Below are 17,574 nucleotides of genomic sequence, written 5' to 3' on the forward strand. Positions count from 1 at the left end.
TTCTAGAAGCAATAGTGAAGGACAAGGGCTGGGGATGTGGCTCAAGCGGTAGCTTGCTTGCCTGGCATGTGCGGGGCGCTGGGTTCGATCCTCAGCACCACATAAAAATAAAAAAAATAAAGATGTTGTGTCCACTAAAAACTAAAAATAAATATTAAAAAATCCCCTCTCTCTCTCCCTCCCTCCCTCCCCCCCTTTAAAAAAAATAGTGAAGCACAAGAAGAATGTGTATTCCACCTCCAGGTCCACTACTACTATGGTATATGGAAGAAGTAACAGCCAATAGTTGAGAAGGTGCAAGGAGAACCAGGACAGCTATCTTTCAGTGAGAACAAAAAGATGAGAAAACTTTCACCAAGGAGGTTGAGAACAGTGAATTTTCTGATCACTAACAAATTCCAAGGGAACAGAGTTATTTCAAGGGTAGAGGGGGAGATTAAGATGAATTATAAAAGCAACACTGAGGGGTCTCCCAGAACACAGATTAGAGTCATATGGGGATGAGACTTCAGGTGACAAAGGCATGCCAGTGGAAGCTTGGATTCCTTGTGGTACCCAAGGTAAACAGATTTTTAAGGCATGATAGAATTATTTATGATCATCTCTTAAAGGAAAAATACCATACAATGGGACTTTCTATACAGTAGAATACAGTAACCACTAGAGTTATTAAGTAGTTGAAATGTGGCTCGTGTGGCATCCTAAAAAAAAAAAAAAGTGAAGAGAGTATCAGTCAGCTGTAGGACAATTTTAGGTGACCTAATATTTACTAATTACACTTCCTAAAGGAGGAGAGGGACAGAAATTTTTAAAAAATCGATTAAGAGAAAATAACTGAGAACATTCATAACTTGATGAAAACTATAAACACTCATATCTAAGAAGTTCTATAAACCAAAAGCACAAGAAACACCATGATAAATTTAATTAAAAGTACATAATCAAGTTACTTTAAACCAGTGATAAAAGAAAAAAATCTTAAAACTGGCAGGGGATGCAAATTTACAGAGGGGAAAAATAGGAATGAAGTCAGATATTTTGTTTGAAACAATAAGCCAAGAAGAAAATGGAACAAAGTCTTTTAAAGTACTGGAAAAATAAAGTTGTCAACCATAATTTCTATATCTGGTATAACCCTCCAAAGTTAAAGCTACTAAATATAGTAAGAATTATGGATTGGACCCTAGAATAGAAAAAGAACATTAGTGGAAAAACTGCTAGAATCCAAATGAAGACTACAGTAACATCAATGATAATGTCTTAGTTCTGATAAATGTACTGTGGATATATAAGATATTAACATTAGCAGACAGAAAGCATTCAATACAAAGGCCAAAAAAATGGGGAACAGAAAAAGAAATATGGAACAAACAAACAAACAAAAAAATAACAAGATGATAAATGAAATCCTAACCATATCAATAATCACATTAACTAAACTGCCTAAATACCTAAGTAAAGATATTGATAGAGATATTAGGTAGAGATTGTCAGACTAGAAAATAAAGCAAGACTCAACTATCTATGCTCCCTACAGGAAGTACACTTGTAAAGACAAATAGGAAAAGACAGGACTAATCAAAGAAAGCTGAATAGTCACAATATAAGACAAATAGCAACAAGGAAAGCAAACACAAACTCAAGGCCAATACTAAAAGAAAGCCATCCAGTAAAGAAAAATTTCTGCAGGATTCTACAGTATGTAACTATTAATATAACCTGTAATATAAAGAACATTTGAGAAGTTTCTAACAGTTTTCTTTTGAAATAAACTGCTAAAAGTTCTAAAATCTTACAGGCATAAATTTTGATGTTGAAAGCTTTAGAGAGAGAAAATCTCCTTATCTTTACAGCTACATTATATAATAAATGGGATAATCCATTTAGAAAATGTTGAATTGCTTTTTCTAAACATTATGAATGTAGCTGTGTACTTTTTTTCTTTGCAGTGCTGGGGATGCAACCCAGAGCTTTGTGTATGTAAAGGAAAGTTCTTTACCACTGAGCTACATGCCTAGTCCTGGAGCATATCTTCAATTAGTGTGATTATGTTAATGTGTAATTCATAGTAGAAAAAAGTTACATTTTTGTAAATGCTAAAGCTTTTATAAACCTTTCTTCTTTCCCAAATACTACAGTTTCCATGCACAGCTTTTACTAATTCAATTTACAGAATGTCTTTACACTGATGTTTGGTAGAAGTTCAGGAATATCACTTTTATGTAAATACGACTCCCTCCTTTTATCAAGTAATTTTAATTTCCTAGTCCACATAATACTACATCATTCTGTGTCTCTGTAACAATGTGTAGTCTACATAACTTTTTTTTATCACAAGTGGACATACAACTAAAGCTGAACCAACAATTCTAAAAAGTACAAAACCACTGCTAATTTTTTACTTTTGTCCGTGGGAATCCAATAAAATCAGATGACTTGCCTAAAGAGAATAAAATAAGTTAGAGATAAATGAATTTGGCTTTAGGATTATTAATCTTTTTGAAATCCACTAAGAGCATATATAAGGACTAGTAGATTAAAATTTAAAACTACATGATAAAGGCTTATAGTTAAGAAATGTCTCAAATTTCTCATTATATATGTAATAGTATTTTTTTTAATTTTTTTGTAGTTGTTGATAGATAGATGCCTTTTATTCATTGATTTTTATGTGGTGCTGAGGATTGAATCCAGTGCCTCACGCATGCAGGCAAGTGCTCTACCACCGAGCTACAGCCCCAGCCATGTAATAGTATTTTAATTATAAAAAAAAAAAAAAAAATCAATCCGTGATACTTATATAGTGAAATATAGTTGTCATTTAGTGCTATGATTTGGATCTTAAATGTCCCCTAATGACCCATGTGTTAAAGGATTGGTCCTGGAGCAGGGAGGGCAGGGGGCACTATTGGAAGGTAATGAAATACTTAAGAGGTGGGGCATACTAGAAGTATAGGTCAATGGAGTTGTGCCCTTAAAAGAAGTAAACAGTTTTGTTCTACCATGTGCTCCTGCCATTATGTGTTGCCTTGCCAGAAGCCCAAAACAACAGAGCCAATCCATCATGGACTAGAACCTCCAAAGTTATGATCCCCAAAAAACAAACAAGTTGATTATCTCATATATTTGTTATGCTGGCTGCTGCTTAACAAACACACTTGATATAAGCTGATTCAAAGAACCAAGCCCCTCCCCACAAATCTCCATGGATATAAAATGGCATAGCATTTGCACATAACCTAAACATCTTTCCATATACTTATAAAACGTCTCTAGATTATTTACCTAATATAATGTATATGCCATATAAATAGTTTAATCATACTGCATTGTTTAGAGAATAATGATAAGGGAAAAAATATCTGTACATGTTTAGACGAGAAAGAAACTTCTACATTTTCAAGTCACAGATGGTGAGCCCCCCAGATATGAAGGGAGAGTTGTATAATAATATTACACAAGGAAACCAACCTACTTGGAAACATGGCTGTAGTAGAAAAAAATATTTTTTCAAATATTTATTCTTAAGTTTTAGATGGACACAATATCTTTATTTTACATTTATGTGGTGCTGAGGATCGAACCCAGTGCCTCGTGGATGTTAGGCAAGCACTCTACAACTGAGCCACAACCCCAGCCCCAAGAAAAAAATTTTATTCTTGTTTCTCTGTCAAATAAATGACAAGACTGCAAAAGGTGGAAATATTCATTGTTTTAAGGAAGATGACAATAAAAAATTATACTAGTGACTAGTACTTTGATAGTCTGTATATTAACATATATGAACTAAATTACTAAACTAAATTAGGGTGAATCAATGTTAACAGAAAATATTGAGTAAAAATGGCATTTCTAAGATACCATTTTGAATATTAGGTCATCTTGGAAGCTTTCAACAGTTAAAAGATACTTCACATGTATTGATGTGAAATACGGGAAAATGGCAATACAAAATAATTACAACTTTAGGTATATGGTTTATAATAAATTAAAGAAGAAAAAAAAGAACATATGGTAACTTGCTTTCTCCACTGCCCCAAGTACTGGGAATTAAATCCAGGGCCTCACAACTACAAGTGCTCTACCATTGAGCTAAACCCCAGCCATTTTTATGTTTTGAGACAGGATCTTGCTGAATTTCACACGCCAGCATTGAATTTACAATCCTTGTGTCTCAGCCTCCTGAGTAGCTGGGATTATAGGCATGTGCCACCACACGAGGTATAACATGGATTTTAAAATCAGAATTTAGCACAGATAACTATTTTCTTTATTTCAGGGCGGGGGGGGGGGGGTATGGGGTGGAGTGGCGGGTTCCAGGAATTGAACTATTTTCATCTAAAGGAGAAGAGTCTTAATTATTTCAATAATTAGATATTTCTGCTTCTAAGAAGACTTCCAATGAAATTAGGATCCACTATTTTGAGAGAATTCTATTATATTATGCAAACATTGTCACTGAGTTTGGTACTTAATAGAATTTTAAATTGGACAAATTTATTCTATTCTAGTTAAGTCATAAATTTTTCTATTAAAGAATAAAGAAAACTGGAGTAGCTACAGTAATACTAGAAAAACTAGATGTCAAGGCTGGGGGGTACAGCACAGTGACAGAGCACTTGACTACTATGTATGAGGTCCTGGGTTCAATCTCCAGCTCACAAACAAAAAAGAACTAAGATTGTACCAGTGCTGAAGAAGGTCATTTCAGCTGAGCATGGTGGCGTATGCCTGCAAGCCCAGAGGCTCAGAAGGCTGAGGCAGGAAGGTCACAGTTCAAAATCAGCCTCAGCAACTTAGCAAGGCCCCAAGAAACTTAGCAAGACTCTGTCTCAAAATAAACAATAAAAAGGTTTGGGGATATGGCTCAGTGGTTAAGTGCTCCTGGGTTCAATCAAAATAAAAGAAAAAAGGTCATTTCATAATGATAAAGGGGGGTCAATTAATCAAAAGATAATCTTAAACATTTACACATCTAATGGTAAAACTTCAAAATATATGAAGCAAACACTAATAGAACTAAAAAGAGAAATAGATAAAACTACAATTACAGTCAAAGACTTTAAAAGCCCTGCAAATAGGCAGAAAACCAGAAAGGATACAGTAGACTGAACAAACATTAACATCCAGTTTCCTTGACTGACATTTATAGAAAGTGCTGTCTAATAATGCTACCTCATATGCACGTTTTTAATAATTTTTTGTGTTTTGTAGTTGTAGATGGAAAGAATGTCTTTATTTGTTATGTGGTGCTAAGGATAAAACTCAGTGCCTCAACACATGCTAGGCAAGTGCTCTGCCACTGAGCCACGCCCCAGGCCCCCTCATGTGTACATTTTAATCAATTACACAAAGAATATTTACCAAGATAAATGATATTCTGGGCCATAAGACAAGTTTCAATTGATTTTAAAAGGATTCAAATCATACAAAATACATATGACAAACTAAATTAGAAATCAGTAACAAAAACATCTGTAGAAGGCTGGGGATGTGGCTCAAGCGGTAGCACGCTCGCCTGGCAGGCATGCGACCCAGGTTCGATCCTCAGCACCACATACAAACAAAGATATTGTGTCCACCAAAAACTAAAAAATAAATATTTTTTAAAAATCTAGAAAATTATCAAATATTTGGAAACTAAATAGCATGCTTCTAAATAACTCATGGCTTGAAGAAGAAATCTAAAGGGAAATTAGAGGGCTGGGAGGGCTATCCCTAATACTTGCCTAGTGAGCAAAAGGTCCTGTTTGCTCTCCAGCACTAAAAAAAGCAAGGAGAGGGGCCAGGGTTTTGACTCAGTGGTAGAGGACTTGCCTAGCATATGTGAGGAACTGAATTCAATCCCCAGCACACATAAAAATAAAGATATATAACAAAAAAAAAAAAAGCAAGGAGAGGGAAATGAAAAGTGCTCATAGTAGTACTAAACACCCATTTTAGGCCTCTAATCACTGCTCTTAGCTTCTACCTTAAGAAACTAAGTGCAGTGGCACATAATTATAATCCCAGAGACTTGGGAGGTAAGGAGGATGCTCACAAGTTTGAGGCTAGCCTCAGCAATTTAATAAGAGGGAGACCATGTCTCAAAATAAAAAATAAAAAGGGCTGAAGAGGGAGCTCAGCGTTAAAAATGTCCTTAGGTTCAATCTCCAGCATGGCAAAAGAAAAAAGAAAAAAAAAGAAACAAACTAGAATCAAAAGAGAAAATTTACCCCAAAGAAATAAAGAAATAAGACAAAATGTACATAAGTGAAACAAAGTTTAAAAAAAAAAAAAAAAATATATATATATATATATATATATATATATATATATATAGAGAGAGAGAGAGAGAGAGAGAGAGAGGGAGAGAGAGGGAGAGAGAGAGAGAGAACCAGTTAAAGCAAAGTGCTAATAAGACTAATCAGTATAAAAAAAGAAATCAGGAAGAAAGAGGTGGTATCACTAGTTTTCAAAATGGTTTAGAAAGAAGAAATTCAATAATGTAGTTGAAATGGATGAACTCCTTGAAAGACATGAAGCATCTCAAGAAAAGATAAACTGAATAACCTTTATTTTTAATGAAATTGAAACTAGATAATATCCTTTCCAAAGACAACACTTCAAGCCCAGATGGTTTAATTGGTGAATTCTTTTTAAGAAAGTATAATATCAATTCTACTAAGATTCTTCCAGAACCTAGATGAGATATATCCCAACTGATTCTGAGGACAAAATGGCCTCCAAAATGTTTCTGGTTATCAAAACCAAAAACATTATAAGAAAAAGTACAGATCAAGCCAGATCCAGGAACACAGGCCTATAAATTTAGGTTATTTGGTAAACTGATGCAGGAGGATAGCAAATTCAAGCCAGCCTTGACAATTTAGCAAGGCACTGTCTCAAAATAAAAAAATAAAAAGATGCAATGGCTCATCCCTATAATTCCAGAAACTGGGGAGGCTGAGGATAGAAGATCGCAAGTTCCAAGACCAGACTCAACAACTTAGTGAGGCCCTAAGTAAGACCCTGTGACAAAATGAAAATTAAAAAGGGCTGTTGATGTAGCCCTGGGTTCAACCTCCAGTACCAAAAAAAAAAAAAAAAAGGGCTAGGGCTAAGGCTATATAGCTTAGTGATAGTGCCACTGTGTTCAATTCCCAGAGTACTTGAAAAAAAGGAAAAGAAAGCAATCATGAGCTGGAGCTGGAGGTCAGTGGTAGAGCACTTGCCTAGTATGTATGAAGCACTGGGTTCAATCCTTAGCACCACATAAAAATGAAAACAAATAAAATAAAGGCATTCTGTCCATCTATGATTACAAAAAAAATTTTAAAGAAAGCAATCATGAATATAAAGACAAAATCCTAAAAAAAATTCACAAATCAAATCCAAAACTACTAAAAAGATAATATATCATAACTAAGTGGAGTGTGTCTCAAAAATGCTGAACAATGTTTGAATGGTTTAACATTCAATGATTAATGTAGTTCACCATATTAACAGATTGAAAAAGAAAACAAGGAGTTCACCACAATACATGGAGAAAACGCATTTGACAAAACTCAATATCCATTCCTGGTCAAAACTCTCAGCAGTGGTGCATGCCTGTAATCCCAGCAGCTAGGGAGGCTGAGGCAGGAGGATCACAAGTTCAAAGCCTGCCTCAGTAAAAGCAAGGCACTAAGCAACTCAGTGAGACCCTGTCTCTAAATAAAATACAAAATAGGGCTGGGGATGTGGCTCAGTGGCTGAATGCCCTGAGTTCAATTCCTGATACCTGCCCTCCACCCTGCGCCCCCACCCCCACAAAAAAATAAGGAAAAAAAAAAAAAAAACTCTCAGCAGGCTGAGCATGGTAGTAGTACATGGCTGTAATCCCAGTGACTCAGGAGGCTAAGGCAGGAGGATCACTAGCTCAAAGACAGCCTCAGAAACTGAGCAAGGCCCTAACCAACTCAGCAAGACCCTGTTACTAAATAAAATATTTTTTACGATGTGATTCTGCAATTTGTATTTGGGGTAAAAATGGGAGTTCATAACCCACTTGAATCAAATATATGAAAGATGATATGTCATGAGCTTTGTAATGTTTTGAACAACCAATAAAAAAAGAACAAAAATAAAATAAAATATTTTTTAAAACAGCTAGGGATGTGGTTCAGTGGTTAAGCACCCCTGGGTTTAATCCCTGGTACAAAAAAAAAAAAAACCTCTCAGCAAACTAGGAACAAAAAAACTTCTTCAAAATGATAAAGGGCACTGATAGAAAAACCTCCTCCATTTTCAATAACTTCATAATTAATAGTGAAAGACTGGTAGGGCACTTAAACAAAAAAAAAAGAAACTCAGGTTGGAAGGGGCTGGGGTTGTGGCTTAGTGGTAGAGCACTTGCCTAGTATGTGTGAGGCACTGGGTACAATCCTCAGCACACAAAAACATAAATAAACAAAATAAAGGTCCACTGACAACTAAATATGTATACGTGAAGAAACCCAAGTTGGAAAGAAAAAAATAAAGTAGGTCATTAATAAATGACCTGATTATAGAAAATATAATTATAGAAAATATAAAATATAATGGAACCCACAAAAAGAACTCTAAGAACTAATAAGTTTAGAAAGTTTGAAGAATACAAGAATACACAAAAATCAATTGTTTACATATTCTAGCAAGAGGCTAACTAAATATTTATTAAAAAACATTTACAACAGCATCAAAATACATGATCCTAAGGATTAAATTTTACTAAAGATATAAAAGATGTGTATTCTAAAAACTAGAAATTATTGCTTAAAGGACTATTTACAAAATCTAAAAACATACAGATAAGAGTCTAATATCACACTGCTTAGATGTCAATTTTCCCCAAATTAATCTAAAAATTCAAAACCACTCCAATCAAAATCCCAATGGGTTTTGTGGGTATAGGCCTAGAATGGTTACCTAGCTTGCAAAAGGTTCTGGGTTTGATTCCGGCAAAAAACAGATAAATAAAAATAAAATAAAATCTCCCAACAGGGCTTTTACGAAATTGACAAACTGATTCTAAAATTAATATGAAGGCTCACATCTATACAGGAACATAAGTTCAAGTATAGCCTCAAAAATTTGGCAAGACCCTGTCTCAAAATAAAAATAAATATTTTGTGTGTGTGTGTGTGTGTGTGTGTGTGTGTGTGTGTGTATAACGGGATGAGGATGTAGCTTAGTAGTTGAATATCCCTGGGTTCAATCTCAATACTGGGGGAAAATAATTTAATAGGAAATGAAATTAATACAGAAATGCAATGGATCTAGCATACAAAAAAAACCCTGACCAAAAAAAAAAAAAAAAAAAAAAAAAACATTACAAGACTAACACTACTTGGTTTCAAAAATTATTATAAAGCTACAAATAATAAAAGCAGCATGATAATGACATAAAATAGGCAAAAGATCAGGAACATAGTCCAGAATTAACCTACATTCATACACGTGACTGATTTTAACAAAGGTACAAGGGCAATGCAGTGAAGAAAGGACAGGCTTTCCAACATACAAACTGGATACAATACACAAAAACACAAAAATGCTCATGGATCTACACCTTATACCATATATAAAAATTAACTTGTAGTGAATAGCATTATCAAATTTCTAGAAGAAAACACAAGAAAAAATATTTGTGATCTTGGGCTAAACAAAGATTTCTTAGATATACCACCAAAAGCACAATCCATAGAAAAACAAATTGGTAATAACAAAGTCATTTAATTAATAATTTCTGTTCTTCACAATACATTGTCAAGATAATGGAAAGAAATGCCAGCACAGTGATAGATGCCTGTAATCCTAGGAGCTCAGGAGGCTAAGGCAGTAGGATTACAAGTTCAAAACCAGCCTCAGCAACTTAGCAAGGCCCTAAGCAACTTGGCAAGACCCTGTCACTAAATAAAATATTTTTTAAATGGCTGGGGAGGGCTGGGGACATAGCTTAGTTGGTAGAGTGCTTACCTCGCATGCACAAGGCCCTGGGTTCAATCCCCAGCACCACCAAAAAAAAAAAAAAAAAAGCGGCTAGGGATAGGCTAAGTGGTTGAGTGGTCCTGGGTTCAATCCCCAGTACCAAAAGAAAAAAAAAGATAATGGAAAGTCAAGCCATAAACTTGGAAAAAGATATTTACCAAGCATATATCTGATAAAGGAGTTGTAAGTAGGACATATAAAGAATTCTCAAAACTCAATAATAAGTAAACAGACAGGACTGAAGATATAGCTCAGTGGTTTAGATGTGATGTAAGACAATACAAGGAGAAATGATTGGGTTATACCCTTAAACTAATTAGTGAATTAATCCCTGATGAGATTAACTGAGTGGTAATGGAGAAGAGGGGCACTGAGGTTGTGGCTATGGGGTATATATTTGTATCTGGCAAGTGGAGTCTGTCTCTCTTCCTGATTACCATGTGAGTTGCTTTTCTCTGCCACATTCTTCTACCATGATGTTCAGCCTCACCTCAAGCCCCAAGGAATGGAGGCAGTCTTTCATGTACCAAGACTTCTGAAACTGTGAGCCCCTAAATAAACCTTTCCTCTTCTAAAATTGGTCAGCTCTTTTAATCACAGCAGAGAAAAAGTTGAATAAAACAGCACTTGACTGCCATGTAAAAGGCCCTGGGTTAGATTCCCAGCACAAGAAAAAAAAAGAATTTATTAGCCGAGCATGGTAGCATATGCCTGCAATCCCAGTGGCTCAGGAGGCTGAGGCAGGGAGATCAGAGTTCAAAGCCAGCCTCAACAACTTAGAGAGGCCCTAAGGAACTCAGCAAGACCCTCTCTCAAAATAAAAAAGGGCTGGGTATGTTGCTTAGTGATTAAGTGCCCCTGAATTCAAACACTGGTACCAAAAAAAAAAAAAAAAAAAACACACAAACAAAATTGTATATTTAAATCTGTAATGTCAATATCTGCAAAAGAATCTGAGAGGGACTGAGTTGAGTGACAGAGCATGTGCTTATTAGCATGTACAAAAGCCTTAATTTAAACTCAGCTTCAAAAAAGAGTTACTAAGCTGAGATAAAACATAGTCTTTGCTTTTTTTTTAATATTTATTTTTTAGTTGTAGTTGGACACAATATCTTTATTTTGTTTATTTTTATGTGAACCTAGGCCCTTGCACTTATGAGGCGAGTACTCTATCTCTGAGTCACAAACCCATCCCCATAGTCACTGCTTCTATAAGTTATTTTTTATATAAGAAATACTAAAACTGTACTTAAGGGCTGGGGATGTGGCTCAAGCGGTAGTGCGCTCGCCTGGCATGTGTGCAGCTTGGGTTCGATCCTCAGCACCACATACAAACAAAGATGTTGTGTCCGCCGAAAACTAAAAAATTTCTCTCTCTCTCTCTCTCTCTCTCTCTCTCTCTCTCTCTCTCTCTCTCCCTCTCTTTAAAAAAAAATTAAAACTGTACTTAAAAGGCTAAGAAAAGAGGGTGTAGGAGGCAGGAAGATGGTAGAATATGATGGTCATTATCCTAGGTACACATATGACTGCACATATGTTGTGACACTACATCATGTACAAAGAAATTAAAAGATGTGCTGCAATTGTGTACAATGAAACAAAATGCACTCTGCTGTCATATATACCTAATTAAAATAAATAAATTTTAAAATAAAGGCTAAGAAAAAAAATGCCTCTAGGTATATAGTGTGAGCAAATGTTAAAGAAAGACAGACACTGAGATTCCAGAAACTACTCTCAGAAAAAATGGAGAAAAGATGCCACACAGGAATATATCTTTTTCCAGAAGAACAAGACTTGTTCCCTTTTTCTTTTGGATTTACTGTTGTTGTTTTATTTTGTTGTTTTAACACATAAGAATATCAAAAAGGAAAAAACAACTAATAGGTTCTTGTCCACAAAAGTCAGTTAGCTTTATTTCTTGCCAGGCTTAAACTACATCCTGAATGTTTATAACAATATCTGTTATCATTTATTGAAGTATCACTGTAGGAAATTTTACTTATATTATTCCTAATCAACACAATAATCCTGTAGAGTGTTACTACTCTTATAGGTGAGAAAAAAAAGTTCAGAAAGGACAACACAGTAAATGGTAATTCCAACACAATTGGTGAGGTTTATAAAGAGCTTTTCTTTGTTCTCTTAGAAACTTGGGGAGAATAAAACAATAAAAGAATGGACTGACTCAAGTAAAATAACTGCAGAAACAAGTTAGATCAACTGAAGCACTAACGATGTCAGATTTATAGTATCATCTTTACACAAACAAACAAACAACAACAACAACAAAAAAAAAACAGACAAGATATCTCCTGACTTATTTTACACCAAGGAACAAGGACGTTTTCTGAAAGACACATTCAAATAAGTAAAATAGCACTTATAAGTAAAACTTAAGGTGGGTATTTTCTTTTTCTTTTTATAAAGTGAGAGAGAGAGAGAGAGAGAGAGAGAGAGAAAGAAATTTTTTAATATTTATTTTTTAGTTTTCAGCAGACACAACATCTTTGTTTGTATGTGGTGCTGAGGATCGAACCCGGGCCACACGCATGCCAGGCGAGCGCACTACCGCTTGAGCCACATCGACAGCCCAAGGTGGGTATTTTCTTGAGAGAGCCTAATTGTAAAGGTCAAGCATTAATGATAGGCATTCAAAATATAGAAATTCTTCCTTCCAGGAAATCATGATCCAGTGATAGAAGTGGAAAAATACAGTAGCAATTTCAAAATGGTATGACAAATAATACCACAGAAGTAGTACAGGTTTTATGGAAGCACAATAGATGGCCAATTGACCTAGTCTTAGAAGATATACAATGAGTCAGGCAGCAAACATCATGTTAAAATTCGAAATGATTTTGTAGGAATTTCGAAGCCAAAGATTTTTAAGCAAATAAGTGCAAAGATCTACAATCTGAATTCTTAAAAGAAAGTTGAAGCTGGGCCTATAATCCTAACAGCTTGGGATGCTAAGGCAAGAGGACTGCAAGGTCCAGCCTCAACAACTTAGCTAGACCCTGAGCAACTCAGCAAAACCCTGTCTCTAAATAAATACAAAAAAGGGCTAGGAGATGTGGCTCAGTGGTTAAGTGCCCCTATATTCAATCCCTGGTACAAAAAAAAAAAAAAAAGGAAGAAAGAAAGTTACAATAAATTTAATGAAATGTGTGGAGGAAAATCTGAAGGCAGAAAAGCCAGTGTTAGACTCTTTTACAAGAATTCAAATAACATATGGTCAGGAAAAGAGATGGAAATGGAAAAGAACAGACTTTAGTATCATTTAAGAGGTAAAAACTAAATCATGTAGTGACCAGGAATAAAAGATGAAAAGGGTCAAAAAGATGATTCTGAGCTTTATTAGCTTGAGACAGATGAATGGTTCTACTATCAAATAAGACAGAAGATACCAGGAGGGGGAAAAAAGAAATCTGGAAGAAACCACAATGATTCAGTTCATTACTTACTGGATGTGATCTACAGGCAGGTGGAAAACTCCAATAAACAAATGGAAATAGGGACTAAAGGAAAGAAGTTAATATCTACAGAGAAGATCAATTTTTATGCTTTCCACAATAATAGAAATTTCTATGGTTGTGCTAATACAATAGATACTGGCCTCATGTAGTAGCTTTGTCCCCTTGATTGTGACTAGTGCAATATAGGAACTGATTTTTAATTAATTTTAATTAAAATAGCTCTAGGCAGTTAATGGCTATTATACTAGATTACATCTAAAGACTTAATTCACATTTATCTCTTTTTTTTTTTTTTTTTTTTTTTTTTTTGCAATTCTAGAGATCAAATCTAAGACTTTGCACCTACTAGTATTCTACTATTAAGCTGTATCTCGGGTGCATTCACATTTTCTTTCTTTCAATTTCCTGACACACAAAAGATTAAGATTTCTAATTGATTTAACTTATTCCAACAGTTGTAAAATATATCATTAGGTTAAAATGAAATTATAATCCATCCTCTGCTGAACAGCATAATTACTTTCTTTTAAGTAACTCATAATTCCATTTACAAATCATATGAAACTGAATAACAATTGCCTTGTCTTGGCAAGTTAGCATGAAAGTACAACTACAAAACAAACCATACATGTGTAAAGAGGCTTAATTTCAGCTGAGCATAGTGGTGCACACCTGTAATCCTAGGCTGAGGCAGTAGAATCCCAAGTTTGAGGTTAGCTTCAGCAATTTAACCAGGCCCTAAGCAACTTAGCAAGATCCTATCTCAAAATAAAAAATAAATAGGGCTGGGAAGTGGCTCGGTGGTTAAGGTTAAGAACCCCTAGGTTCAATCCCCAGTAACAAAAAAAAGGGCGAGGGGGGGGAAAAAAGCTTAATTTGAAACCTACAACTTCAAACTACTGACCTCTCCATCACTATCAGATATCACAATGAATGCATCCTCAAGTCTACGCTTCCTCTTCACACTGACAGAACTGGTAGCTTCAGCATCCTTCTTCTCCAGGTTTTGAGATTCAGAGGCTTCTTTAACTTTTTTCTTTCTGCGTGGCATCGTTTTATCTGAAATACAAGGTCAAATAATTTACTTGAAGTATAGATTTCCTAGAAGTGATTCAATTTGGTCATGCAAAATAAAAAGATATTCATCCTACAAGTAAAAACTGGATTTCAGAACTTTTCTACTACTCATTAAAAATTACATTCTTTTCGGGGCTGGGATTGTAGCTCAGTGGTAGACTGCTTGCTTCGCACATTTGAGGACCTGGGTTTGATGCTCTGTACAACATTAAAAAAATAAAGTGAAATAAAAATTATATTCTTTTCTATAGAGAAAAAAATACACACACAAATCTTGTTTCTGTGAAATTTCAATAGCAATAATATAACAATATTATATTATTATACATTAGCTTAGATAACTAATTTTCTAAACTACACATTAATAATTTGCCTAAAAAATATTTTTTATTTTTTTTTCATGATCTTTTTTTTTTTTTATTTTATTGTTGGTTGTTCAAAACATTACATAGTTCTTAATATACCATATTTCACAGATTGATTCAAGTGGTTTATGAACTCCCATTTTTACCCCAAAAATATTTTTTAAAATACCAATGTCTCAACCAAGCATGGTAGCTCACACCTGTAATCCCAGCTATTCAGGAAACTGAAGCAGGAGGATTACAAATTTGAGGGTAGCCAGGCACAATGGCACATGCCTGTAATCCCAGCCAATAGAGAGGCTGACTCAGGAGGACCACAAGTTCAAAATCAGCCTCAGCAACTTAGCTAGACCCTAAGCAATTTAGCAAGACCCTATCTCAAAATGAAAAATAAAAAGAGCCAGAGATGTAGCTCAGTGGTAAAGTGCCCCCTGGGTTCAATCCTCAGTATCTAAAAAAAAAAAAAGCTGGCAACGTAATGTTGTCACATGTGAAGTCCTAAGGTTTAATCTCCAGTACACCCCAAAAAATTAAACTTATCAAATTTAATTCAAAAGATATAATAAAAAGCAAACAAAAATTTAAAAATAAAAAAATTAATTAAAGTTTTTAAAATGTTTTTTTTTTAATTTTTAATTAAAAAATAAAATAAGAGTGGCTGGGATTGTGTCTCAGCAGTAGAGTGTTCACCTAGCACATTCAAGGCCCTGGGTTCGATCCTCAGCACCACATAAAAATAAATAAATAAAGGTATTGTGTCCAACTACAACTAAAAAAAAATAATTAATTAAATAAATAAGAGTTAGGCATGCAGCTCAGTGATAGGGCATTTAACTAGCATGCTTGAGGCTCTGGGTTCAATAACCAATAGCAAAAAAAAAAAAAAAAAAAAAAGATTCAACTTAATAAAGGGATTCTACCAAAAATCCACAGTTAATACTCTAATATATTTAAAAGCAAAAGTTTAATTCTTCCTCTTTAAGACAAAGAACGGGGGGAGGGAAGAATAGAAATTCACTGGATTAGACAAAGGTGAGCAAAGGGAAGAAGGAAGATGGGAATAGGAAAGAATGAATCAGACGAAACTTTCCTATATGACCAATAAAACTCCACATCATATACAACCACAAGAATGGGATCCTAATTAGAACAAGTTATGCTCCATGTATGCATAATATGTCAAAATACACTCTATTATCATGAATATATTAAAATAATTTTTAAAAAAGAGCAAAACAAGAATGTTTGCTTTCACTAGATACCATAGTATAGGCCTGTAATCCCAGCTACTTTAGAGATTAAGGCAAGAAGATTGTGAATTGAAGGTCCTCCTGGGCAATATAAGGATATTCCATCTCAAAAAAAAAAAAAAAAGTGCAGTGGTACACATCTGTAATCCCAGTTATTAGGAAGGTTGAGACAGGAGAATGACAAGTTCAAAGTCATCCTAGACAACGTAGTAAGACTGTGTCTCAAAACAAAAAAATTTAAAAGGCTGGGGATGTAGATCAATGCTAGAGAGCCCCTGAATTCAATCTCCAGTACCACCCCCTGCAAAAGAAAACCAGAAAAACAATCTCCAGGGCTGGGGGTTATGGCTCAGAGGCAGAGCGCTCATTCCAGAGAGATTAACCAACAGCAGCCGATTTGGATTCCAGAGAGATTAACTAAAGCGATTTCTACAGACCAAAAAGAAGATGATTTGGCTCAAATCCATAACAGCTGATATCCGAAACTCCAATTTGGCTATCCTTACATCTGCGACAGAAGCAGGATGCTTTTTTCAATATCTATTTTATTATTGCCCTTTCCCATATCATGAAGTTCTATTTTGTTTTTTGAGCTCATACAGACCTAGGTTAATGTTTTGCTGATCAGTTCTATTTTTTTTTTTTTTTTGACTATAGAGTTTTTAAACATTGCAATGGAGATTTCACCTGTAAAAAGTTATAAGGCCTTTACTATTATGTTATGTGTTGTATGTATTATGTGTGCACACTTGTGTTTTGTGTTATATGTTTGAATGTACGTATGTCCATATATCATATATGATGAGCGCTCATGAAAAAATGGATCCAAATTTTTTTTTATTCACGTGATTTAAATGGTTTAATTTAAATTGGATAAATAACTGTTAAGAATTATTTTATTTTTTTTTAGAGAGAGAGAGAGAGAGAGAGAGAGAGAGAGGATTTTTAATATTTATTTTTTAGTTCTCGGTGGACACAACATCGTTGTTTGTATGTGGTGCTGAGGATCGAACCCGGGCCGCACGCATGCCAGGCGAGCGCGCTACCGCCTGAGCCACATCCCCAGCCCCAAGAATTATTTTAATATGTATACAAAAAAGAAGGTTAACAGATCTGTTTGTTTACTTTCACCTTTCCTTTTCATTATATTTAATAATTCTCTTCAAGATAATGTAAATTGTTAAGAAAATTGTTTTCTTTTCTCTTCAAGATAATGTAAATTGTTAAGAAAATTGTTTTCTTTTAGTGTCTTCTGGAATGTTACATAATTTTTTCTTTAGCCATTATTGCCAGAATTCCTATCTTCATCCCAGTGCCGGTGAAGACAAAGATAAAACTAATCTACAGTTTCTGCAATAGCCATCACTGAACTGCTTGCAGAACTTGCCTAAACTATGTGTCACTTGTATGCAT

At 34.7% G+C, this 17,574-nt stretch overlaps 1 protein-coding gene across 3 annotated transcripts in view; it reads right to left on the reverse strand.

Annotated features, from left to right (window-relative positions):
• Positions 1–17,574, reverse strand: part of UIMC1 (ubiquitin interaction motif containing 1) — a 123,942-nt gene that overhangs the window by 85,747 nt on the left and 20,621 nt on the right. For all 3 annotated transcript variants that reach the window (XM_081307268.1, XM_081307266.1, XM_081307267.1), the window contains exon 2: positions 14,374–14,528. In XM_081307268.1, the coding sequence (XP_081163394.1) occupies positions 14,374–14,520 (147 nt within the window). In that variant the 5' untranslated portion in view covers positions 14,521–14,528. The remainder of the gene's footprint in view (positions 1–14,373; positions 14,529–17,574) is intronic.

Source organism: Spermophilus citellus (genome assembly GCF_964194105.1).
Source record: "Spermophilus citellus genome assembly, chromosome: 1".
NCBI classification, from domain to species: Eukaryota; Metazoa; Chordata; class Mammalia; order Rodentia; family Sciuridae; genus Spermophilus; species Spermophilus citellus.